At 39.3% G+C, this 25,975-nt stretch overlaps 2 protein-coding genes across 2 annotated transcripts in view; one reads left to right on the top strand and one right to left on the bottom strand.

The window, feature by feature from the left end:
- The window catches only part of nav1b (neuron navigator 1b), a 67,748-nt gene extending 49,850 nt beyond the window's left edge, over nt 1-17,898 (bottom strand). Inside the window, exons 1-4 of the mRNA XM_030729134.1 lie at nt 17,880-17,898; nt 4,148-4,807; nt 3,966-4,051; nt 3,376-3,464 (exon numbers count right to left, since the gene is read on the bottom strand). Of these exons, the coding sequence (XP_030584994.1) occupies nt 3,376-3,464; nt 3,966-4,051; nt 4,148-4,780 (808 nt within the window). The 5' untranslated portion in view covers nt 4,781-4,807; nt 17,880-17,898. The remainder of the gene's footprint in view (nt 1-3,375; nt 3,465-3,965; nt 4,052-4,147; nt 4,808-17,879) is intronic.
- A 3,082-nt stretch (nt 17,899-20,980) lies between these two features.
- Nucleotides 20,981-25,673, top strand: csrp1b (cysteine and glycine-rich protein 1b). Its single transcript, XM_030730416.1, has 6 exons — nt 20,981-21,111; nt 22,076-22,185; nt 22,617-22,785; nt 22,948-23,077; nt 23,197-23,290; nt 24,101-25,673. The coding sequence occupies exons 2-6, from the start codon at nt 22,077-22,079 to the stop codon at nt 24,175-24,177; spliced, it is 579 nt and encodes a 192-aa protein (XP_030586276.1). The 5' UTR covers nt 20,981-21,111; nt 22,076; the 3' UTR covers nt 24,178-25,673.
- Nucleotides 25,674-25,975: the final 302 nt, after the last annotated feature.

Genomic DNA, 25,975 nt, shown 5'->3' with positions numbered 1-25,975 from the left:
GTTTTCGATAAACACTGCTCAAAAAAAAAAATTAAAGGAACACTTATCAGAGTATAGCATCAAGTCAGTTAAACATCTGGGATATTGAGCTGGTCAGTTAAGTAGCAGAGGGGGGTGGTTAATCAGTTTCATCTGCTTTGGTGTTAATGAAGTAAACAACAGGTGCACTAGAGGCGCAACAATGAGACAACCCCCATAAACAGGAAAGGTTTTACAGGTGGAGGCCACTGACATCTTTCCCTCCTCATCGTTTCTGACTGTTTTTTCACTAGTTTTGCATTTGGCGAGGGTCAGTGTCTCTTTTGGTAGTATGAGGTGATACCTGGACCCTACAGAGGTTGTACAGGTAGTCCAACTCCTCCAGGATGGCACATCAATATGTGCCATTGTCAGACGGTTCGCTGTGTTTTCAAGCACAGTCTCAAGAATGGAGGAGATTTCAGGAGACAGGCAGTTACTCTAGGAGAGCTGGACAGGGCTGTAGAAGGTCCATCAGCAGGACCGGTATCTGCTCCTTTGTGCAAGGAGGAACAAGATGAACACTGTCAGACCTCCAGCAGGGCACTGGTGTGAATGTCTCTGACCAAACAATCAGAAACAGACCTCATGAGTTCTAGTGGGTCCTGTGCTCACTGCCCAGAACCGTCAAGCCCGAATGACATTTGCCGTAGAATACCAGAGTACCATGTTGGGTTGCTGTAATGAAATTTCCACAAAATGGGCCACATCATTTGTTTTTTCACAGGTTTTCAGGGTGTCCTTGAATTCAGCAGGTTGGTCGTTTTCATTTCCATCAAACAATGTGGCATCCTTTCATTCCTAATTCACTACCCAGTGCATATCAGTATAGATATCCAGCATATTTTTTTCCCTCTACTTGAGATTTGATGTTTTTCCTTCCTTCTGCCCGACTGCGTTTAGTCCCAGAAAGCAAATGTTTGTGAAAAATGTTCACAAAACACCTGAAATGTTGTAATAATCTTATCATTTTTAGGACTTAGTATAGCTAGAGATCAAGTGGCAACCTGAAAACTTGCCAAAATCTTAATTTCCTCTAATGGCCATCTGAGTCTGGCTCCAAAAGGGACCCTCCCAAAGTCCCATGTTAAAATGTCCAACTTCTAAACATGCTTACAGACTGGAACATATTTTTTTTAAACACTATAACTAGATTGTCCCTTCAAAGGAACTTTACAGGGACGAATACTTCACCAAAGCATTAATAGGGCAACATTGTCTGCTAATCACCCCAGCTAATTTGAATCAATATGGCTTACTGTGTGGCTGAATGTACCAACTACCCATCCAAGACTAAACCTGTGGTCCAGTTTTGGTCACTGAACTTCTGTATTTCATTCATGCCATTTATACTCATACACACCATGTCCTCAACTGCTATTAAATACTAGGTGGTTGCCAGGTGTGTGTGTGTGTGTATGTATATATATATTACCGTGGGAAATGAAAATTATATGATGCTTTTATAAAGGTGTTACAGGTGCATTAATGCTAAAAAGAGGTCATTTTAGTCCATTGGTAGGCGGTTGCTAGGTAATATGATTGCATCATTATCCATCCATCCATCCATTTTCTTCCATTTATCCCGGCTGGGTCGCGGGGGCAGCAGCCTAAGCAGAGAAGTCCAGGCTTCCCTCTCCCCAACCACCTCCACCAGCTCATCTGGAGGGACCCCAAGGCGTTCCCAGGCCAGCCGAGAGATAAAATCTCTCCAGTGTGTCCTGGGTCTACCCTGGGGCCTCCACCCAGTAGGACATGCCCGGAACACCTCACCCAAGAGGCGCCCAGGAGGCATCCTAGTCAGATGTCCGAGCCACCTCAACTGGCTCCTCTCAATGTGGAGGAGCAGCGGCTCTGCTCTGAGCCCCTCCCAAATACTGCACTCCTCACCCTATCTCTAAGCGTGAGGCTAGCCACCTTTCAGAGGAAGCTCATTTCTGCCACTTGTATTCGTGATCTTATTTTTTCAGTCACTACCCAAAGGTCACTGGGGGTGATTGCATCACAATATCTAATATAAATAAGAACATAATATCATTTTGTTATTAGAGGTTAAACGGTGCTTTTATGAGGTGTTATATGTTATAGATGCATAAATGCTACAAAAAAAGAGAAATAACAAAAACCACAATGTCACACTTGAGGATTCAAAACCAGACTTCAGGCCCAATGGATGGCATCACTGATGACACCATAGTGGCAGTTTATATATTATTACCAGTTTTTTGATGTTTGACCAGTTCATTACTGTTACTGGTTGTGACACTTCTGAAAAGAATCCTCTCATTTTTCAACAATGGGTAAAAGCAAGTTTTAATATTAAATTCTAAAATAATAAGGCTTCTGTATACCAGTTTCACAACAGACATGTTTAAGTAATAATTCTGTTCTGTGGTGTCTGTTCATTTTCTTTAATATCACTTACTTATAGTAGAGCGTTAATGAAATAGTCTCTGTCTAATTGAATTTAACTGACTCGTCGCATTGGTATCTTCTAACAATGAATCGCCTTCACTTGGAAAAGTGAATTCCTTAAGACAATGAAATATTGACCTGTTTATGTACACACGTCATGTCTGTATTACAGTGTCTAAGCAACAGGATGTGTGAGGCACGGGGCTGTTGTAAACAAAACATTCAACTTTTAATGTTTTACACAGCACAGACATAAAATATAGAAATCTGATTATAATGGGCACATCAGAGATGTCAAAAACATTTCTAAACAACGCTGCATTAACTGTGCTGTGTGATTCGAGAAACGTTCTCTCTGCCAAGGATCAGTTTTCCCACATGAACACAGAGAAAGAAGTGAAATGCTTCAGGAAATCCTGATGAACATAACAGGTGGTACAAGCGGTATAAAGATTTCGTTGCGAGTTGGCTGCAGATTTGGTGAGAACAACTGTCACGCTGAACAGAGTCCAGTGTCAACACTCACCCTTATAAAAGCTTGGGTGTTACAGGATGCAATATAATACAAATGGAAAAACTTTTTTTTTTTTCATAAACTGCCTGACCTCTTTGGTTTTAACTGAAGTTAAACTGAAGTTAGTTTTTCAAAGAATTAAATAACTTCTTTGGGGATCTTTATGTGATTGATTCATGTATGTTGGGGAGACTTGTTTGCCCTAAGTGTATAATAAACATAACCATGATAAAGAAATGGGATACCAAACACAATATTCACGGTCTTTATCTTAAATTCTATGCCACTTCAACCAAAGAGTTATTTATGATCCTCATATTTATTAACTTATATGAATGAGACATTAGGAACAACTGCTTTACAGCATCGGGTGTGTCCAGTTTTCCACAATTGGAAAGAATAATGGGTGGAGTTTCCAAAAGACTCACCTAGATCATCACAGCAGACCTCCATGGAGTCAGAGGAGCAGTCACTCAGATCATCCAGGAAGGTATCTGCGTCCTCATGAACGTGAAACCTGCAGAATAAAGAACAAACTGATTGCAGTTTAAATCTATGTCTGTCCAGATTTAACATTTGACCATTCAGAAATAAAATGTCATCATTTAATAAGATAAATTTGTTTTAGTTTAGTTTGTCTGAAATTTTGCCACAATGGATTATTGAGTTTTGGCAAAAATGTATTATGTGAGGTCACAGTGACCGTGACCTTTTACCACCAAATTCAAATGAGTCCATCACAGAGCATTTTTTTTAGCATGTTTTTTGAAAACTGCATTAAAAAGGAAAGCGAGATGATGTGCATCAACCGACAGACAGCACAAAGTCATAACTCCTCTGGTCTCAGCTTTTACTGACACCAAGGCATTAATAAAGATTTTTTTAGAGTCCTTTAATAATAATAAAAAAAAAAGACTATGCGACATTAACGAGGGTGCATCATATCCTTGGTGTCCTAGAAATAAACTGCAATCTACTTCATATCTTTCCATCTTAAAAGGTGAAACACTGCCCTCACCTGAACCTAAAGGGAGCAACAGCAGCCATATTGACCCGTCCTGGCTCACTCCCTCTGCGTGGCAAGTTCAGTGTCTGACTGGAAGGCTTGTATGAAGAAGACATATAAGATTGAAGACTTGATGATTTGTTGAACACCTCCCTGTCAGAAGCTCTCAGGTCCTGGTTGGAGATGTTCCTCACCTCTTTTTGGAAGTTCTCCATTCCAGCTGAAGATACCCCTGGTATCTCATTCCCATTTGCATTTTTACTATAAAGAAGTCGTCCTCTTCTGTAGCCTGCCTGAGCATTAGGTGGGAGCTGCCGCAAAGTGTCTCCCTCTTGTGCATTGTCCAGACTCCTCTGACGATACTTTCCAAAGGTCCAGTTCTTGTTAGTGTTTCTTCGTAACTGGAGGTCTCTCAAAGCTTTCTGGGTTATTGTGTTGCTGCGGAGGTCTGATGTGTCTTTAGAGCGTGGAACTTCCCTCTTTGGTATCTGAGGGCTGCTGTGTGCTGAGCAGGTTCCATCAGTTCGTGCTGCAGCTGCCGGGCTTCTATGAGAATACATGCTAGTCTTTTGCTGCAGCAGGTGGTTCTTTAAAGCTGCACCTCTCAGCACCTCTGCAGGGCCTGAGGAAGCAGACAGTGAAGAATATGCAGGCCGTCGTTTGGCGCTGTGCTGATACTGAATTGTGGGATTAGGGAGGCCACTGTACTGCTCTTTGGGATCCGCCTTTGATACAGGCATCATGCTTCGAGGTGAAGGCAGACTCGAGTTGACACCTGCGTCACTCTGCCTCCGAGATATGACTTTGATATTCACTCCACTGCTCATGGTTGCTGACAGTTACTGGTCTGAGATCTGGGAAAAAAAAAAAATTCAGGAAAAATAAAAATGGTGCAGCAGTTACAACATGTACAACATAAAAATAGATTTTCACAACAGCAGCAGTAAGATTAGTAACTGTAGTTGTTCAAATGTGATAATATTGCCTTTTCTTATTTTGGATTATTTTGGTTTATTTCAGGTTAGTTCAACTGTCCAGTGTCAAGGTTTAACCTTGGTATTAAGAGGTGGGAGGTGGGGTGGGTGGGGGGTGGGGGGAGTACTAGCCTGCTGTTACTGATAATTGACTGACATGGCAGGGTCATCGGCTAATGTGCTCAACTGAGCATTCCAGGCTAAAAAAGATGGCTCAGATGAACTGTTCAGTCTCTCTTTTCTAATCCACCTAGCATCATCCCTCTTTAATGTTTGTGGCTTGGTTAGTTTATGTTTAATAAATCTTAAATTATCTTTTAGTTAAGTAAACCTCTTGCCCTCCTTGTCACCTACTTTGAACCAGTTTTTGATAAATGTTCTACAGAGTTTAATAATTGTACTGTACAGTGACAGAGTTGGGTTTGCTGCTATAAGGGTTTTGAGGAGAAGAAGCATTAGAAACAGAAAATTGGAACAGAAAATTTTGCTAATAATGCATTAATAACAGTGTCACAGACAACTGCTTAAAATGCAGACAGACAGATATATATATGCACTTAACAGCCACAGCATTATGCGACAAATGTAGTTCTTTCAAACCACTACTTCACAAGAAATTAGTAAATCAGTTGCTAGCCGTCCCATCACATGAGAGCGGTGTTAGACTTGTCATCTATACTGAAAAACTGTGTACGGAAAAGTATCATCTTTGTTTGGCATTCTCTAAATCTAAGTGGCCTTTTTACAGTCAACTCTCAAATTTACGCTCGTGACATAAAATAAAAATTTTAATTAATAAAACAAAAACAACAGTATTTTAAAGCTTAATGTGTAAATTAAAATACATAAATGTGTATGTGTAGACATCTACCTCTGCTGTGCACGACAGATAACAAGCTTTCTTTAGAGATTTATATCTTACTAAATACTGTGAAACAGCTGCACATTCCAGGCCGTCTGCTTCACAGATAGAGAGTGTTTCTAACCACATGACTTACTGAGTGAATACAAGCATGAGCGAGTGGGAAAGAAGAAAGAGGAGAAGCTGGTTTGAGGGGAAGGACCATTATACCATTATGTATCGATTACAGCATCAAAGTAGCTTGAAGGGCTAAAAACCAGACTAGTCACCAGTTCAAATTCCTCACTGGGGAGAAATACTGCGATCAGAAAAGTCTCATTATGTTTGCGTACCGTTTGATTGCGCCTCTACATGAAGCAATGAAGCAGCTGATTTCTGGCAAGAAAAAAAAAAATCCACCTTAAATAATCATCAAAAACAGCTTTTTTTTTTTTTTTAAGAAACAATAGATTAAATTGTGTTCAAAATAAGACAAAAAAAAAATCAAACAGCCTAATTTCAAATTAATCAAAGCACCATGTGCATTTAAAAATATGCCATATGTTTCAACAGCTTTGCCTAATGTATTCTGGGTCCTTTACCCACAACCTCCAGTGTGAATCATGCTGTGAAAGCCAGTAGCAGACTGACACCATTTGGCACGTGCAGTTGGAGGATGGCTCCTTTCAGGCCATGCCAACACCGTCTGTCCCCATCATGGCCAGCAGACAGCACCTCTCCTATAAAAATACAATGTGGGGGCTTCAACAGTCCCAAAACCGCATTCCCTACTTCCCATCATCCCATCATCTAATTTGATAACTTTACAGAGGTCCCCAACAACTGAAATTTCAATAGAGCATGAACCTGAACAATAAATACCACCTGAATGGCCTTCGCGAGGACAAGTTTCCTGGATTGTGTTGTAGAAGTTGCAGATTCAGATTTTCTTTCCTTACCTGTAGACCCTACAAACTATGTGTGAAGTCATCAGTTTAAAATTTTATTTAAAAATTTAATGAAGTTTGGCCACGTCAAGGTTCATGGTTGTTCTCTCGATATATTTTTTATAGATACTTCCTATGTAAAAATGCCTAACTACAGGAAAAGAAAAAAAAACAATACAACAAACTAAACAACAGCATGGTTTACAATAAGCAGCTATTCTGACTGACATTCCATACAATTCAAAAAAATAAATCTTCCAAACACTTCATGTTTGTCCTTTAATATACACGTCATTCATTCTAGTGCAAAGTTTGATGTCATTTGACTTATCCGCTGCTTAACAACTGTTTTTCTTTTTCCAAAAAAAAGGTATTTTTTGACATTTAAAAAAATTATTATATTTGTGTATTTCTGAGTTACACCATACACCACTTCCCAAATGCTCAGTCCATGAATTTAGTCTATAAAGTGATGAAATGTGATTTTAGGCTCAACAAATCACCTGGACTTACTGACTTTTGGTACAGCAGTAGTTTTAGTAAATATTACAAACATAGACCAAATCATGATGTTAAATGTAAGTTATATTAGTTACAGTTTGTTATTTTTTTCTGTAATTTAAATTTGATTTTGATCATTTTCTAAATAAATAGCAGGGTGTGATCCTTGTTGACAAAGACAGTGTATTTCTGCAGATTACGTTTTCATCTCAAATAAAAAAAAAAAAAAACTTTTTTGTTTTTGTTTTAAATCTATACTGACAGCTAAATAAGTTCTTCGTCTTACCTGAATAAATGAAAGTCCAACATCTGTCAGTCTTCCACACAGAGACAATAAGCAGTGTGATGTGCAGGCTAACTTGCTTTCAGTGATGAGCTACGCTTATCAGGGAGATGCAGCCTAGAGTAACACAATTTAGACCCACGTGCTGCTTTAAAGAGAGCTGTGGCAAATCAGTGCTACACAACAGGAAGTCAGTGAGAAAACTAGAGGGAAACTGCATGCCTCCTACAGCTCCACAGTCTCCAGTTTCTCTTTTCTGCCCAGAGGCCACACGTACACACACATACACCTACTTCACCTATTATGACCAGACATCGGTGAGTCATACTTGAGTCTTTTGCCAGCGACATCATGTGTCACAGTTCAAATGTGACTTAGAGATCTCTCTCTTTTTTTTTACATGCCAGTCTTTCAACATGCCATCATCAAAGCATCTTGCCAACACTATGAAGAGCTAAAACTGCCCAAGTCCTCTAAACCTATAATCAAGCAAGAGGGCCAGACTAAAGATACTTTTACAGACCAGCATCATGTCTGCGCAGGATCACTTTACTCTGCCCTCAAGTTTCCACACTACTCAGAAACCCTCTGCAGCTGATAATGTAGGAGCTGATAATGCACTCATAACACATCAGAGGATAAGATTTGATTGATTACCATAAACCCAATTTGGAAAATGTCTGAAATATGGATGAACAAATGTGGAAATAATCAGCATTCAGTCAACATTTTAAAAGCTTATCAAGCCATTTGTAATTCTTGTTTTGGTCTGAGCCAAATGTCACCTTATGAGGTGTCATCTTATGCAAAATGGTAACTTACTTCTCTTGCAAGTCCTAATTCTGGCTCTGGAGATACACAGTCCCAATCTTTTTGCTGCTCAAGTTTCTCTCCATGTAGTGCAGCACCAATAGATAAGAGTTGAACGAGTACATCATTACACTATCTGCATAATTCAATTTTCTCAAGACTGTCATATTATCTAGTTTTACTAGAGGCCTGATCTAATTTTTATATATAGCACCAAGGCCTAGATTCCTGATTTTCAGCGTTTCTTCCTGTGACCTAGCCTTGTCAAGGAGAAACTCTATTGGGAGAAACATGAACTGAGATCAGCTCAGGCTGATCAGCCACACACAAATGCAGACATACAAACACACAAAACACACACACGCAGAATGGAAATATGCAAGTAAAGGATGGCTTTTCTTACATTAGGCCAGTGTTTCTCAAAATGTGGGGCGCGCCCCACTAGTGAGGCACAGGGTTGTGACAGGTGGGGCGCAAATGACCTGGGAGAAAAGTCATGCAGAGCATATGTTGGAACATCGGCTTAATTCTCAGGGTGAAACAAGGACATTACGGTAGCATATGCTAGCAGGTAGCATACGCTAGCAGGTAGTAACTAGCGAAAGTCTCCACCATGTTCGCCACAAAGGGGAAGCCCCCCCACGGACATCGCTTTTCATCCAGTAAGGTGGGGCATGATGGAAGAAGCTTGTGAACAACTGCATTAGGCTTATGCCACAGTGTTACTGTTAGGTGACACCACTTTAGACCTGTGATGCTTTTGTTTATGACAGCTAAAATGTGCACGTTTAGATTTCATTTTCCCTCTAATGCTACTGTTTTTCAGCTATTTTGGATAACTGGACTTTTAAATTGTTGAAAATCCAAAAAGTAAATGATATAATTATATTTTGTCTTTACAGTATTTATGACTTTTTATATTTAATATTTTTTGTTCACAGTAAAATCCTTGTGATGTCTACTGGATGGGCAGCCATTAAACCTGCACTTTCACGTCTGGGTGAACTGAGTGAACTTTTATGAGCACAAATGTATCCACCCATCCATCTTCAACCACTTATCCATGTCTGGGTTGCAGCAGTGTGAGCAGAGATGCCCAGATCTCCCTTTACCCAGCCACCTCCTCCAGCCCTTTTTCCGGGGGGTGGGGGGAAGCACCAAAGCATTCCAAAGCCAGCCAAGAGACATAATCTCTACAGTATGTCCTCAGTCTGCCCTGTAGTCTCATCCCAGTTTGACAATCATATGAGATTATTCTTTTATTCACTACCCACTGCTTGTGGCCATAGATGAAGGTGGGAATATAGGCTGACCAGTAAAGTGACAGCTTTGCTGACCTCTGAAAAGCACAGGGCACCAGTGGTGGACCTTCCAATTCTGGCATTCTATGGCAAATGCCAATCGGGCTCTTCAGCTCCAGATGCTGTGGTTCTATGAATTTGTAGCATTCTATTAAACACATCGTATGCATGTATGCATGTATGCATGTATGTATGTGTATATAAGAAAAATGTGATTTCTTGTTAACATCTCTGTTGATAAAATTTGTGCAGTAACTGTTCAAGCATTTTGAGTTCACAGAATAAAATTATTGCACGTCACATTGCCTTCCTAACATCAACACAATAGTCAAGCTCTCCCTCCTCGATCCATCACACTGCCTAACAAAATTATAGCACTCTGCAGCAGCACTCGTCTGCAGCGGGTGCCTGCTTACTAAAGGCATGTACATTGTTAAGTAACGTGTGTTTTCCTGTTTTGTCATCTCCCACATACACTTCATCCTATCTTCTAGATATTTGTTGAGCTCCAATTAGTGAAAGATTACCATAAATCTATTAACTACTGGCATATTGTCTTTTTCATTAAACCCCACTGTACAGTACTTTTCGTGCCACTGAGATTAGAGGGGGCATTTAGGCGAGTGAGTTAATCCAGGGATTTATCCTTATAAGTCAGTTTATGTGATTAACTATGGTCAGTAATGCCATGACAGCATCAACATCCCAAATAATGCTTCAGTCTTAGGCAGCTATATACATGTTTGAAAACTCTGGAAGCAATTCATCAAAAGTTAAATGAACTGATCTCCATGGAGTAAAGTTGGAGTGCATTACTTCGCTAAATGAGCATCAACCACATTAAACTTGCCAAATAAACTAACACAAGGGTTACTAAACTTCAGAATAAGGTCAATCTTGTGATATTTCACAATATATTAGAGTTTAAAAGTGTCTATAGCAAATTTTCTGGTGCTAAAGAAGAAGCTAAAGATTAAAGTGATCAATTGCAAGAACATCCATAGATTTCTCTGTTGGAGGCATATGTCATCAGCAGTTTTTAAAAACCCTGTAAATACTATATAAAGTATAGGGCACTCATTTGTGTCACTTTCTACTGCAACTAATTAAAGGAAAAAATATTTTATAAACATCCATCAGTAAAGTGTAGTTTTATTGTCAGGTTTTACACAGTTTTTACTTAATTATCTACAAAACAGTCCAATATTGCTCTGAAAGAGTACAGTTTTCAAAAAACATGACAAATCATTCCTCTGCTTCCATTAAACGGATAAAAAGCAAAACAGGACTTTCAATTCTTAGTCTTATCCTGCAATAATGATACTGGATAGCATATGTAAGAGTCTGAATCACTAAAGACTGCCCAGTAAAAACGGTTTCCAGTTCCCTGGCCTTGAACCCCTGCTGGTTTTATTCCAACATGCATTTTGATCACTATTCATTTTAGACCTCACCACCAAAGATGAAATTAAGTGCATTGAATAAACTACAGCCAGGGTTAAAAAAAAAAAAAGCTACTATATGTACATGTTTCAGCTGTAGAATCACAGTGACAATAGTTTTGAAATCACTTTGAGCTGGTTTTTCAATTTTGCTTTTTGCTGTCAGTTTTATGTTCATACGTAAACACTAAAAGAAAGCTTTTATATGTGTCCTCGTTAGGACAGGGGTTTGTGTTGGCGTGTGGGACTTTAGCTTTAGGTTTATATTGTTAACTGGAAATGCAGCTCATGTTACAGAGTACAATGAAAGCAATCTTCAGTTTGTAATTAAGTAACGTACTGCATTATTTTCAAAAAAGGAACAAGTAATATGCAACACATAACTTTCTTTTTTTGAGTAACGAACACTGCTTATAGCTAAACAAGATCATGTTGCTGTTGACATAAATGAGTTAATTTAATTGAATTATAGCCAACAAAAATATATACACAGCCCTGAAGGATTATGTGCAGTGCAGTATATTCAGCTGTGAAATCCCTTAAGCACACTAAAACAACCTGCTACTGTAGTTATGCAGCTCTTATGCAACTGACACAGTTCTTTGAGGTGAACTGAAGCTCATATAGAAATAACGCATTAGCCCAGCATGCTGCAGCACTGCGATGAGCCTAAGTGTGGGTAGTTGTCTGGGATGGTTCAACAGTCTTGTGAACTGGGTTATTAGAACAGGTAGGAGGGGAAATGTGGATCAGAAATACACTTTAATCATGAACCAAACTGCACCAACACCAAAAATAGAAGGAGTGATTCAGTTCATGCATAAGGAAATAAAACATGATTTGCTACTTTCATCTTAGGTTTACAAGAAAAGACTGTCAGAGGTATTATATATATATATATATATATATATATATATATATATATATATATATCCTCCTGAGACTTTATGTCCTCTGTAGTGGTAACAAAAATGTTAAACTGACAAAAAAAAATAAAATTCCTTGTTTCAATAATATTATTATATTTTTCTGTTCTTTATCTACACCCTACTGCCAATGACAGCATGTACTTCACATTCATTTTATGTGGTCAAACTTAGAATTACTGCAGTCCTTCCTTCACTTGCCACAGTCAAAGTCACAGTTGATATGACCGACTGAGCATCTGCTCATGTCATTCCTGAAAGCTGTCACTGCAATCAGCTTGTCACAATAGCCAGCAGTGCGGCGGATGACAGTAACGTCAGGGGTTTTTTGTCTTTCCTGATACAAACCTGGAAAATTGTACTGTACAAAAAGGTGCTGCAGTATGATACATGTAAGCTAGTTGTCATTCATTCAACTACAACACACCTTCAGCCAGAAAGGAATTAACTGACAACAGCTTACAAGATTGGAGTGAAAACTGTGTATGTTTGGAGCTACTGAGCTCAGTCTTTAACGTCAGTATTATCAGTCCGGATTCAAACAAGGCTGAGTTTTACCCCTAGGAAGGACTTAACATGCTAATCCTAGCTGAGGCATGTTAAGTCAGCAAACTGAACTTTTCCACTAGCAGCTAAGGTTTCCACATGAAGCACAACAAAGTGAAACAGTTGTGCTATTGTTGTGCAGTTCTCACTTCATAGATTGTCTCAGTGCTACTGCACATCTGGGGTTCAGAGTTTGTGCTCGTTTCCTAGAAACTGGTCAAAATGTTTAAGTTAAACACAGTCCACTGCGTCCACATACCTGCCAGCAAGAAACCTCCACAGCTGCCAGATGTTCAACACAGTTCACACATCCAGCAGTGTGGCATCTGGTGAATTCTTAATCAAGAATTTGAGCCTCCCCTGGTTAATATGTATAATGTTTTCACTAACAGTGTGCATCAGTATCTGCTCAGCTCAGCTTCGGTTCACGACTGCACTGAAATGTCACTGTGGCTTGTGGCTGTAACATGTCACTCAACAGCTGACAACAGCGACATAAATTCTACCCAGAAGACTTAAAACTGTTTTTTTACATGACTTCAATAAAAATTAATTAGAATGAGCCATAACATGCAATTAAATTATTTCTATTATTTTAAAGACAACAGCTTTCCCCCCACCCGGTTTACATAAAAATGATCTGGAAACAAATCACATGTGAGTGTATGGTTCACCTCTGACATTTTCACCTAGAATCAGTCCACGATTGCCATGTTTGTCATGCTTCCTCTCACAGCCATCACTAACCATGCATCAAAACAACATAAAGCCAGAAGATGCACAAAATCGGAGGAATCCTCCTGTCATGGCTGAGTAATGACAAAGGTTTATTCTGAACACCCATTATTATATAAGAGCTTTATATGGAACGTATAAAATATGTATCAGGTTTTCCGAAGCCGGCACACATGTCATTTTCGGTTAGCCAAGGTGGAACATGTCTGCCACCGGAGCGTGTCTGTGGACTAGATTTTCCAAACCAGACAAACCACACACACACACACACACACACACACACACACACACACACACACACACACACACACACACACACACACACACACACACACACACACACACACACACACAGAGTTGGATCCTGGATGCTCTGAGACGTGGCATTTACAAGGAGAAAAAAAAAAATTCACCCTTTTATCATGATGGTCTCCAGCATTTGAAAACATCCCATCATAACATCATTGCGCATGCATGTGATGTTACATCATGATTATCATTGTTATTGATGGTATTTGCAGCTTAAAATGATGTATGTTACTGTTCAATAGCTCGGTGACCACAGTGCATACAGTGCTACTTCGTATGACGGAATGATGAAAAAGAAAGTGCAAAGCATCTGCAAATGCAGCAGGTCTGAAAGTGTTTTGGGCATGATGCATACGCCAGGGAACAGACAAAAATATGCCCTTAGCTGCACTTTTGTAATCACCATAATAAATGTCTCACCACAGACCACTATTTCTGTGTTGTCATATGATAATCCAGCAACACTGAAATTAGTTAAGTTCAAGTTGCACACACGATGGATCTGTTTTATTTGCAATGACATCACCCACCATTAGTGGTATTCCCAGGGCCATGTATAGACTCCCGGTGTAGAATTGAATTACTTTATGGTTTGCACTGTATGCTTTAGTGCATGCTTAAGTTGAACACGGCACGTCAATGCTGTATAGTACAGACCAGAATGTGTGGCAAAGCACTACCAAGTATCAAAATGAAAAAAGTGCATGCCTTGTCATAATTTGATGTTACATTGATGGCACCGTTTCACCATTAAACTCCATTAAACTCCAGTTTGATTGGCAGTGATTTTACCTAACCTTTTATTTAGCACTAAGGACCATATTCCTGTCAAACTAATGTTATTCCCAGCATGTTAGCAACACCAAGATGCTGATGTATACCTTCTAAACATCTTTTTTTTTTTTTTTTTTTACATCTATCATTCAAGCTGTAACTGAAGCTGTAAACAGTCATTAAGATATTTTATTTCAGTTGAACTTCTGGGAGCTCAATGAAAGCAAATCCAATATTTGAATCCATATCATCCTCTGAAGGAAATATCTTGAACTTAGACTGCGAATGTTCCATTGAATTTAGCCGTTCAACTGTATTAGCGATCTGCTGTTCCTTGTACAGTTAGCTTTTACAGCTTACATTTTTTGAAGTTTGTTGTTCAGAAGCTGAGATAGGCCTCTTGGCATTAAAACAGCCATTAAAAAAAAAAATCACAAAATACATTAATGTATGTATATTTAATGCTATATTTATATATGTTTTCCTCCCTAAAACTGACACTTTGCCATCACAGGATCTTTAAATTTCAAAGGAAGTCGTGGCTTCCAGCACTGAAAGAAGAGCTCATATTGATTCAGCCTTTGATGAGGACATCAAAAAGAAAAACATGAATAATCACAGTCTACTGGAGCTCAGTGTAAACTTAGTAGATTAGCAGTGATATGTATGAGCCTGACGCAGATGCAGCCTCCAGGACAAACAGTTATGAGTCAGCAGTATATCCCAGACGATTACTGGGCATATGACTCCCTATGTCAGGCAGGACAATACAACTCCAGCGTGGGACAATAAAATCTTTGCAGGAATTAGTTCAGCAGCTTGACTGTGTTCTATTCACCTCAGTCTCCTTCTTTTTTTGTCATACTCATGACAGAAATCTCTCCACAGGACACTGCTGTTAAAGGACTGCCAAGTCCTCACATGCTCAGCAAATACTACAGTACAATGCACTTATGGTGGTAGAGTCATTTACCTGAGATGTTTGAACACAACAGGAAATGAAAAGGTAAGATCAAGAAAAGGATTTAATCTCCACTTTAATTAAAAATAAGTTAGCAGATAGCATATCTCTTACTAGCCTATTTTATTATAATAGATTACTAAATACACATTATTTGCTCTATGTATTCATTAAGAAACCCAACTTACCTACAGTTGAGGCTGACAAAACTTAATGAGATGCTAACAAGCTTGAAACATGTGGATGCTGAGTGATGAGCAATATCTTCAGTCGTCCATCAGTCCATCCCATCTGTACAGAGAAGCTGCTCAAAGTCCTGTGAAGGTGTCCTGTCCAGTATGCAAATACCCAGATGGGACACCAAGGAAGCAGCTTCTAGCTCCGGAGCATCTCAGGCTCTGTCCGATGCCTGGATCAAAGTGGGACTGTTCTCTTCCTTCTTGCATAACAATACTCTAGACAGATCCTTCGCTGCTGCTGGTGCCTGTGGATGAGACTACTTAGCTACCAGGCGATCTGTCTCTGACTTGCAAATGGACCTGGCATTGTTCCAATCCGAATCTTCCTGAACAAAAGTGCTGAGCTTAAACTGGGTCATATACCTGGTGAAATGCTCATAAAACTGCCTCATACTCTGCACTTACTCATCTCTAGCACTTTCTGTCACAGCATAGCTTTGGCGGGTTGCGTATGCATCTTTTCTGCCTGGCGCTCAATGTCCTGAGTCACAGCCAGAGCTAGTGAACTGGACTAATTTGAATTGTCACTGCATGTTTGTAGTTGGCTGCCTACAGGGCACAGACTCCCTTAGCACGACCCTTACTGGGAATCCGGGCCAAAAGAAGCTGGTTCAGAGGTGTCAGCTCAGGAAAAAAAGAATGGCAGGAGCGATGATATAGTGACAGCATGGTTTCACAGATTTTTTTCCTCATAATCTTTGAGTCTGGGATTACAGACTGTGACTAAGACACCCCTCTCTGTGTGGTATAACCAAACATTAGAAAATGAGTCATATGATCAACTTACAAGGTTGAATATGTGCAGGCTAAGGACATGTCGTGGAACATGACCAAAATTAACTTGTGCCGAAAGCAATGAAACAACACACTTCACACTGGTGTGAAGACAGAATGCAATGTGTGGTTTGATAGTGGGGTATGCTATAATTCTAACACATTTGAGCAAATTGCCTCCCTTTGAAGTGAAATGGCTCTGCAGGATGACTTAAGTGCATGAGGGGAGATTATAGACTGTGGCAGTTTGGAAATTAGACCCCTATGTCCTCTGTGTTGAGTCAAACAGGAGATAAGTGAGGATTACAGTCGAAGATGCGCACTGGCTAGACACAGAAATATTCAGAAAACCACAATTAATCCTTGCACTGCACACTTTTGCTGTGTGACCTTGAAAGATACAAACTGCTATCTACATTATAAGATCCCCCTCACACAGGGCTGAATATAATCACAGCTTAATTAAAGGTGCCAAGATAAAGAATCAGTAGATTCACAAGCAGGTACAAACATCTCAAGTGAACTGAACTGATAGAAAAGTCCTTCATCCTCTTACATGCCCTTGCAGCTTATTAACTCTGCACTTCACACGCTGGTGCTTGCATGTTCTGCTTCAGATAATAAACCTTCTCACCTTTTGCATCGGGTGTGTCTCAAACATAATCTCCACCCACATGTGACCTCTGCTGACTAATTTATGTAACTGCATCCTTTCGCCTCTCATTATAGCCACAGTGCGTGCTGCAGAGCAGGACTCAGCAGTGAATTCGGTGAAACATCAAACTGCTGCTCCCTGATTCAGAGCGAGAGGCTTGCTCGGTGCTGACATCCTGCCAAAATCCCTCTAAACACAATTATCTCATTTGTAATTGCATCAATATTTTTGCTGAATAAATTGTGTTACATACAAACGGGTTTGAAAAGCTTGCTTTTGTTTTCTCATTCAAAATAACAGATTTGGAATGGAGTGAGAACAAGAGGTTTCCTCCTAAAAAGTTAGATTCAGGCTGATTAGTGCAGAACAGGGCAGCTAGTGTAATGAGTGACTTTTGCATCAGTCTTATCAAGGAATGCACTATAAGGAAGCCAAACAGCAGAGTACATCTTAGTACTTTTTATCATTTTTTAATTATTTCTATTTTTGAAATATTCATATCATCTGGAAAAGGTCAGCAAAAAGTAAAAACTGCCCATCATAATATCTAAAAGACCAATATGACATATTGAAGCATTTGTTTTGGCCAAGACATGTTGTTTAATGTGACAGAAGACCCATAAAACTATAAAATATTCCATTAAAGAAGCTTGAACTTGCTTATAAAATGATGGAGGCTACTTTTAAGGATTCATCAGCTAATCGGTTTGATTCTGCAGTGAAGAATAAACAAACACAAAAACAACCAGTTTTTTTCAAAAAAATTGCAAAAATTAGGTTACATGAGATTGTTTTGGCAGAAATAACCAAATTATGAATATCAGACAGCTAAATACTAAACATCACTGTGTACCAAGCCAAATACACTAACACAACACAAACACATTCTCACTGTGAAGTCAACTCACCTCTTTCTCCTCACCTGTTAACTTGGCAAGGCTTCTGTAAGAAATGCTACCAAGCACAAGCTCATTAGCAAAGGATTCCTGGATGTAAGTCAGGTCATAAAAAAAAGGACTAAATTCCTCCATGAGACTTCAACAGCAATCACTACTCCTCCGCATGCTGATGGATGGACCACAGCCCAGCCCCATCCCTGCCTCTTATCACGCTTTCTCTCTCAGCCTGTGTGCTTCCTCTGGATTAATCCACTGAGTATCTGTCACTCCACCCCTCTCTTCCTCTTGTTTCCCTCTCTGTCATGAGCCTAATCACATGTACACATACTCTACAACTAGCCAAGGCGGATGTCCACAGAGCAGAAACAGAGGGCTAGTGTTAGCCAATGGCAGGCTATAAATAGGCTTCTTCAGTTCATCATTGTCTCTTCCTATGATGGTGAAGAGCCTGGAGGGCTTAGAGGGAGGGAGAAAGGCACAGCATCACTATCTGCTGGCTTTTACTTCCCCCCCTTGCATCGACTGTAATCTCCCCATCAGCTCCACTTTTCCTTATCTGTCTCTTGTGTAGAGAGATATCTCAACCTAATGTCAAACATTTTTGCTGAATGACAAAGCAAAAGAAAGAAATATTCCAAAATACAAGAGATTGTGACTCTGTGTTTTAATTTACTGAACAGTGGGATGGTTTTATATCATGCGATGCATCAATCGCTTACATCTGAAAGGTCATGTGTCCAGTGTTTTCACGATTGGTCCACAATTGTTGAATGTCACGGTGCACAAGATCAGCAGCAAAATGCCAGCAATCTTCTTAAAGCAGGAGTAGGTAAATGTACATGCCACAACATGCAAAGCTGGTAGCCTGCTCAAATGGTAACAGACATGGTTTAGATTTGCTTGAATTCTTCCTCTAATGTCTGATATTGTAATTATTTTTATAATTCAGCAAATGAGATCAGTTTTCTTCCAGCTAAATGTTTAAACATAGTGTAATTACGAGCCCAATTTATTTCAGTTTCTTGGCACAAAATGAAAAAAAAAAGATTAACAGAAACAAAATAAACAAACACACTGCAGCATGGGTCCAGACTTTCACAACTCTTGCATCTCAAAACATACATTATATGGACAAAGGTATTACACCACACCTCTTAACCTCAGGTGAATTCAGGCCGTGCAGTCTCCCTTTACAACCATCTGTGAAAGAGTGGGTAATCCTAAAGAGCTCACCAAATTCAAGCATGGGATTGTAATTGGATGACACTGTTGCAACAAGTCAGCTTGTGGAATTTCCTCCCTCCTAGATGTTCCATGATCAATTGTAAGTAGTATTATTGCAAAATGGAAGTATTTAGAAATCACAGGAACCACACAAAGTTACAGAGCAGGGTTGCCAAGTGCTGAAGCACACAATGCAAAAAGTCACCAACACTCTGCTGACTCAGTAACTGCAGTGCTCCAAACCTTCTCTGGCATTAGCATCAGCACAAAAACTGCCCTCTGAGAGCTCCGTGGCTGAGGAGCTTCTGTAGGTGTAATGCGTAGTAGCCCAGAACTTTTGTCCATGTAGCGTGACTAAAGAGAAATATCTGACCTACTGCCCACAAAGTTGTATGGCCCACTTATAAACCCAAGGAAGTCTTTGGAGAAAGTACTGAGCAAAAAAAAAAAAAAAAAAAAGAACATTTCATCCCTTCAATAAAAACATCTTGTAAGAAAACAGTCACATTGTTTCTTCTTTGATTGGACAGATTTATAAGCAGCCTCTGATATCACTGCTGCTCATATTTTATCCTTTATTCATATTTATCTGAGAGAGGGAATGTGTGCAACTGCCACACAAAATCAGAGTAGTTTCATGAGGACATTCATATTTCCATTTACACAAATAACAATAATAATAATGTCTTTCTCGATGAAGAATTAAAAATTAGTGGGGCTCTTAACTCCAGTCAGAACCAAAACATCATTAGCTGCTTTCAGCTACAACATGGCATACAGATAGAACCTGCTTCCTGAATATCTCTAATGGGCCCCAAATTACACACTGAAACGAAAAACTCTTGCTCCCGTGCCATTTAATTATTGGTTTCTCTACCGCACTCTTTTTTTTTTCTTGCATTGTTTTCTCATAACTTTATTCTGGTTCTTATTTCTTTTGTTTTTCCAACGTTTTAATGCTTTTCTTTGATTGTGTAAAGTACTTTGAACTAACTTGTGTTTGAAATAAATACATTATTGTTGCCTTCCCTTCTTTTGATTGCTCATTCTCCTAACCTTAGCATCCTCTTCTGTCACATCAACCCTCTCTAACATCATCCTTCACCACATCCAGGAATCTTCTCTGTGGTTTTCCTCCTTTCTTATGCCTGGCAGCTTCATACTCAACAACCTTTGCCCAGTATATCCACTATCCCTCCTCTGCACATGTCCAGACTATATAAATCCTCCATGCATTTTTAATACAGAGACCTTCAGATTAAAATCAAATCAAATGAAAGCAGCAGGTGACAATGTGAGCTTTCAGAGATAAATCTAAAACTCTGAAACATGATTAGAAATGTCCTCAGTGAACAAAGAGCTGCAATAACAACTCTGGATTTGCTGTTGTGCCAGGAACACATTAAGACTGATGCTGAATTTTTAGGGTGAATGAAAATCATTATGTAGATTTTACTTTTAGCATTTTTACGGTGAAGTCACTGCTTTATTCAGCCCCATCATCTTCTCAGTTATTGTCTATACTTTGCTACATGTGCTGCAGATAGTGTAACAGTGGAGTTTGGTGGAGCCGCTCTACTGGACAAACTATGCGAGTACATCATTTCTGAATTGTGTAAAAATTGTGTAAAAATAAATAAATACATGCTAAATATCAACCGTCTAATGAACTGATCTGGTTTCAGTTTTAAGCTTAACTTTTGTGTTGCTGTTAATACTGAGTCCTCTCTTGCAGACAGTTTAGTAATTTGCTTCAACAAGACAATATAAAACACATCCAGACTGTGAATCATTTCTTTCTGTCTCCCACCCTCTCATCCCTCACTAACTACTCATTATCTTTCTCCTCCTCTTCCTCCCTGCTTCTCTCTCCCTCTGTGTCTGATTCCCGGCTCCTCCCTCAGTTCGGCCTGGGCCTCCCTCTGTTTCTCTGCTAACAAGTGTCTGTTCTCAGCTCAGCTGTCTCACATTTTCATCAAACACCCACAGAGAGGAGCAAGGTTTTACTTTGTTACAGGTAAGATTGATTTGAATAATCGCTGTATCTCAAACTCTTAATGATACAATTTCATGCTGCAGCAAAAATTTGTCTTTGCCTTGTTTGCACAGGAAATGCTCAGTGAATTTTTGAACTTTGTGAAACTTATTTTTGTGAAATTGAGAAATAAATGCAATGAAGTAAAAACAGCACTGTGGACATACAGGTTACACGCAGTTAAGAGGTCGAGTTTTAAAGTAAAAGAAATATCCTGTTATTTTCACAGATAGGAAGGGATTGTGGGAAGGACTCTTCCTGAGCATCAGTAGGAATGGCATCTGATAGGAAATAACTGCTATTCCATATCTAAAAATACCTCAAGCAAACTTCCACATGAACACACAGATTTAAAAAAAAATTGTCCTGACATATTTTGGGGCGGCTTTATTTATTATTAGAAATCATTAACTGTATATTCAAAAAAAAAAAAATCTTTGGTTGCCTGAGGTCAGGGTTGTTAACAGTGTTGTTGTGAATACAAAACAAATTGACAGGAATTTCCTGTTTATCCACAGCGATGCATTTCTCTGTGTATGACAGCACTAGCCTGATGTATCTGAAACAGCACATGATGTGCTCAAACAACTACTTTGAATTTTTGAAACCCAGAACCGATATTGATGTGGTGTTTCTATAGAGCCTGACATCATTTTATCTGAGTAAGTTGGTTCAGTGTTATCTGAATAATGCTAGCAGGTACTTTGCATTTTACAATAAGGTCTGAACAGCCCTTCTGATATCCACTCAAGCCAGCAGGCTAAAACTGGAAGAGGGAAGAAAGAGCAATATATCAGAGAAAACGGGTGCTTCTCCTTTTATAGGTATTGCTGTATCTAGCCTCAAGTGCTGCAGAAGGCTTCTGTTGGCTGACCAAGAATGATCTAAACATTATGTATACAATGAAAGAGAAATGTACACAAGCAGCTCTCCTCTGCATTTGCAGAATGCCTTTAGGGGGAGGAAATAAGTGTGGCTGCTGCCAGAAAACCGTCTACTTCGCTGAGGAAGTGCAGTGCGAGGGGAAGAGCTGGCATAAATCCTGTTTTCGCTGCAGTAAGTATTGAAATTTAGGGTAATCCGCTTTATTTGTTCAACAACTTCTTTAAATCATAAGAAGTGCCGGGAAGGAATGCAGAGTATTTGGCATCAGTGGAGGAAAGTGAGCATCCACAGGTTTTCACTAAGACATCTCAGTCCTTATTTGGATCCACTGGAAACATGTGACAAATAGTTGGTTTTCCTTATATGGGGAAGGAAGGTACACACACTCACCCTCCAACTCTGAGGAGTATTTATCTGAGACAGCCGCTGTGGTATACACAGTTTCTTCTGTCACACAGTTTGCCTATGCTACAGCTTTAAAAAAATGTTGGCTTGCTGTGGGTGACTGCTTCTGAATGAAAAACCCATGCTGTAGATGCTTGAGAACTAACAAAAGAGACCTAATTGTAGATTTGTTTTTCTGCCTTTATCTCTGTTTTAAGTGGTATGTAAGAAAAACTTGGACAGCACAACTGTGGCTGTTCATGTTGACGAGATCTACTGCAAGTCCTGCTATGGCAAGAAATATGGGCCAAAAGGATATGGCTACGGAGGTGGAGCCGGCACGCTGAGTATGGACACAGGAGAGGGTCTTGGAATCAAGCCTGAAGTGTGAGTAAAACATGACTTCCTCCTTTTTAACTGTTGAAACTAGCATTCAGCTATATAACAAAGAACTCTTCCTTAACCCATTCTGCTACCACCCTCAGTGAATTTTATCTTTGTGCCATATGAAAAAGCCTTTTTTTTTTTTTTTCCCCCTCTTCTTGACAGACAAGCTGCTCATCACCCTACAAATAACCCCAACACCTCCAAATTTGCCCAGAAAGCAGGAGGCTCAGACATGTGTCCTCGCTGTGGAAAGACAGTGTACGCAGCAGAGAAGGTCATCGGGGGAGGCAATGTAAGTGAGAGCAAAACTGCATATATAATCTATTTTAAAAATAAAAGGCGATGATTTGCCAGTTTTCAGTTGTTTTTCCCCAACTCTTGTCTAGAACAAATTCTTTTATCTCTCTTCAGTCGTGGCACAAGAGCTGCTTTCGATGCGCCAAGTGTGGAAAAGGTCTGGAGTCCACAACCCTCGCTGATAGAGACGGGGAGATCTACTGTAAAGGTCTGTGTACATCAGTGACAACTGAAAGAACTGAGTGGCTAATTGCTTTTAAAATAGTGCCTCAAATACACACACCATCCCCCGGTTCACCCTGCTTAAACATGAGAATAAGCCAATTTTTTTTTTTCTTTGTGTAATAGTACAGTCAATAGTTAATTATTCAAAACAAGACATTTACTTTATCAAACAATGAAGTTCATTGACAGTTAACTGACAAAATAATAAATATATTAATCAACCCTCACCCATCACTAGTGAGTGACTCTGCATCTCTTGAACATCAAGAGACACTGCAGTATCTTTGGTGATTAATCGGCTATAAAATATATTTCAGATCACATTGAGTTTAAACTACATGTCCAATGCTGTTGTCCCAAATTACTTGACATTTTTTGTATATTGTTTTCATTTAAATTTGAGCAATATTTATGCATTCACTTATGTTTTGTTTGTTTTAAATAACAGCCATTCTGATGACAGCCCTCATGACAGTGACACCATTCCAATATTTAATGATCAGTGAGGCCTATCCAATATTTGGGGTGATATTTGTTTATCACAGGAACATATCAGAGAGTACTGACACAAGTTTGTCTATTGTAGAATGTCCCATTATGTACATATCTCAGTCTCAGTTCTAAGCTAATACAATTACAGCAGACCTGACAAAGAGCAATAAAATAATATTTTCTGGTGTAAAGTAAAATGTTGATATCCTTATCAGCCTCATAATTCCAACATTAGTCTGCGTTTATATTCTATATGCAAATTAAGCACAGGATTTCACATTCATTTTAATTTCATTCACAGGTTGCTACGCAAAGAACTTTGGTCCCAAGGGCTTTGGCTTCGGTCAGGGTGCAGGAGCTCTTGCTCATTCCCAGTGAAGCCTGAAGCCTCAGCTCACCTGGGACTGACATCTGGCAGGCTCTGATATCACAGCTTCCGGGATCTTTCAGTCAATATGTAACTTATTTTACGCTGCCCTTTCACTTTAGCTACAGGCAATGAAAAAAATGACAGAAGCACACATCTTTGAGCATGTTCACTAAGCAGAGTGTGCTCCTTATTTCATGTTGCATTCAACTCCAGTGTACAACCCCTAATTCCCCAAAAGTTGGGATGCTATGTGGGATAAAGTGTAAATAAAAAAAGAATGCAATGATTTGCAAAACTTATAAATCTATATTTTATTCACAGTGGAACACAGAAAATGTTTAAACTGAGACGTTTTACTATTGTGGCCTTTTTAGCTGGCAGCAACATGTCTCAAAAAAAATTAGGATGGCACAACAAAAGATGGCAACAAGTGGCACTAAAAAGAACCAGCTGGAGGAACATTTTACTAATTAGGCTAACTGGCAGCATGACATGATTGGTTATATTAAAAAAAAAAAAAAAGCATCTCAGAGAGGCAAAGTTTCTCAGATGTAAAGATGGGCAGAGGTTCATCAATCTGGAAAACACTCAATCTACAAATTGTGAAATTAAGACTCATCTACGGTACATAATATCACCCAAAAATTCTGAGAATCTGAAGAAATCTCTGTGCACAAGGGACAAGGCTGAAAATCAGTATTGGATGCCCGTGATCTTCAGGGACCTACATTAAAAACAGACATGATTGTCATTGTAATCGCAGCATGGGCTCAGGAGCAATTCTAGAAATCACTGTACGTGAACACAGTTTGCTGTGCCATCCACAGATGAAAGTTAAAGGTCTATCATGCAAAGAAGCCATATGTGAACACAATCTACCACCGCTGTCTTCTCAAAGCTCATTTAAAATGGACTGAGTCTGTTCTGTGGTCTGACAAAATTCTTTTTGGAAAACATGGGCGCTGCCTCCTCCGGGCTAAAGAAGAGAGGGACCATCCCACTTGTTATCAGTGCTCAGTTGAAAAGTCTGTATCTCTGATGGAATGGGGGTGCATTAGCGGCTTGCGCATCTGGAAAGACGACATTGATGCTGAAAGGTGTATATATAGACTTTATAGCAACATATACTTCCATTATGATGTCCATTTCAGGGAAGGCCTTGCATGTGTCAGCAAAACAATGCTAAACCACATATTGCATCTATTCCAACAGCATGACTTCACAGTAGAAGAGTCTGGGTACAGAACTGGCTTGCCAGCAGTCCAGACCTCATGCCAATTGAAAACATGTGAGAAAGACGACCCAGCAGCTAGAATCCTATATCAGACAGGAATGGGACAACATTCCTCCCTCAAAAGTCCAGTAATTGGTTTCCTCAGATGTTTATGGACTGTTGTTAAAAGGGGATGCTACACAGTGGCAAACATGACCCTGTCCCAACTTTTTGAAGTGTTGCTGCCATCAAATTCAAAATGACTTTTTTTTTTTAAATAATTTTTTCCCCTTTAAATGGTACAGTTTAAACATTTGATATAGTTTGTGTTCTACTGTGAATAAAATATGGGTTTATGAGATCTGAAAATCATTTCATTCTGTTTTTTTTATTTACATTTTACACAACAGCCCAACTTTTTGGGATTTAGGGTTGTATTTGCTATATCGACATCTAATTCTACTTTGGGACGTGTACATTTTGTGTTTCCACTGAGTAATTGACAAGTTGGCTTTAACAGTATTAGGACACGCATACACAGAATCAACTTTGCTTGGCAAGTATTGAGTTTGATTAACAACTAAAAACAATCG

This window comes from Archocentrus centrarchus, chromosome 5 (assembly GCF_007364275.1).
Source record: "Archocentrus centrarchus isolate MPI-CPG fArcCen1 chromosome 5, fArcCen1, whole genome shotgun sequence".
NCBI lineage: Eukaryota > Metazoa > Chordata > Actinopteri > Cichliformes > Cichlidae > Archocentrus > Archocentrus centrarchus.
The sequence above is the reverse complement of the archived record's forward strand: the minus strand, read 5'-3'. Positions and strand labels throughout refer to the sequence as shown.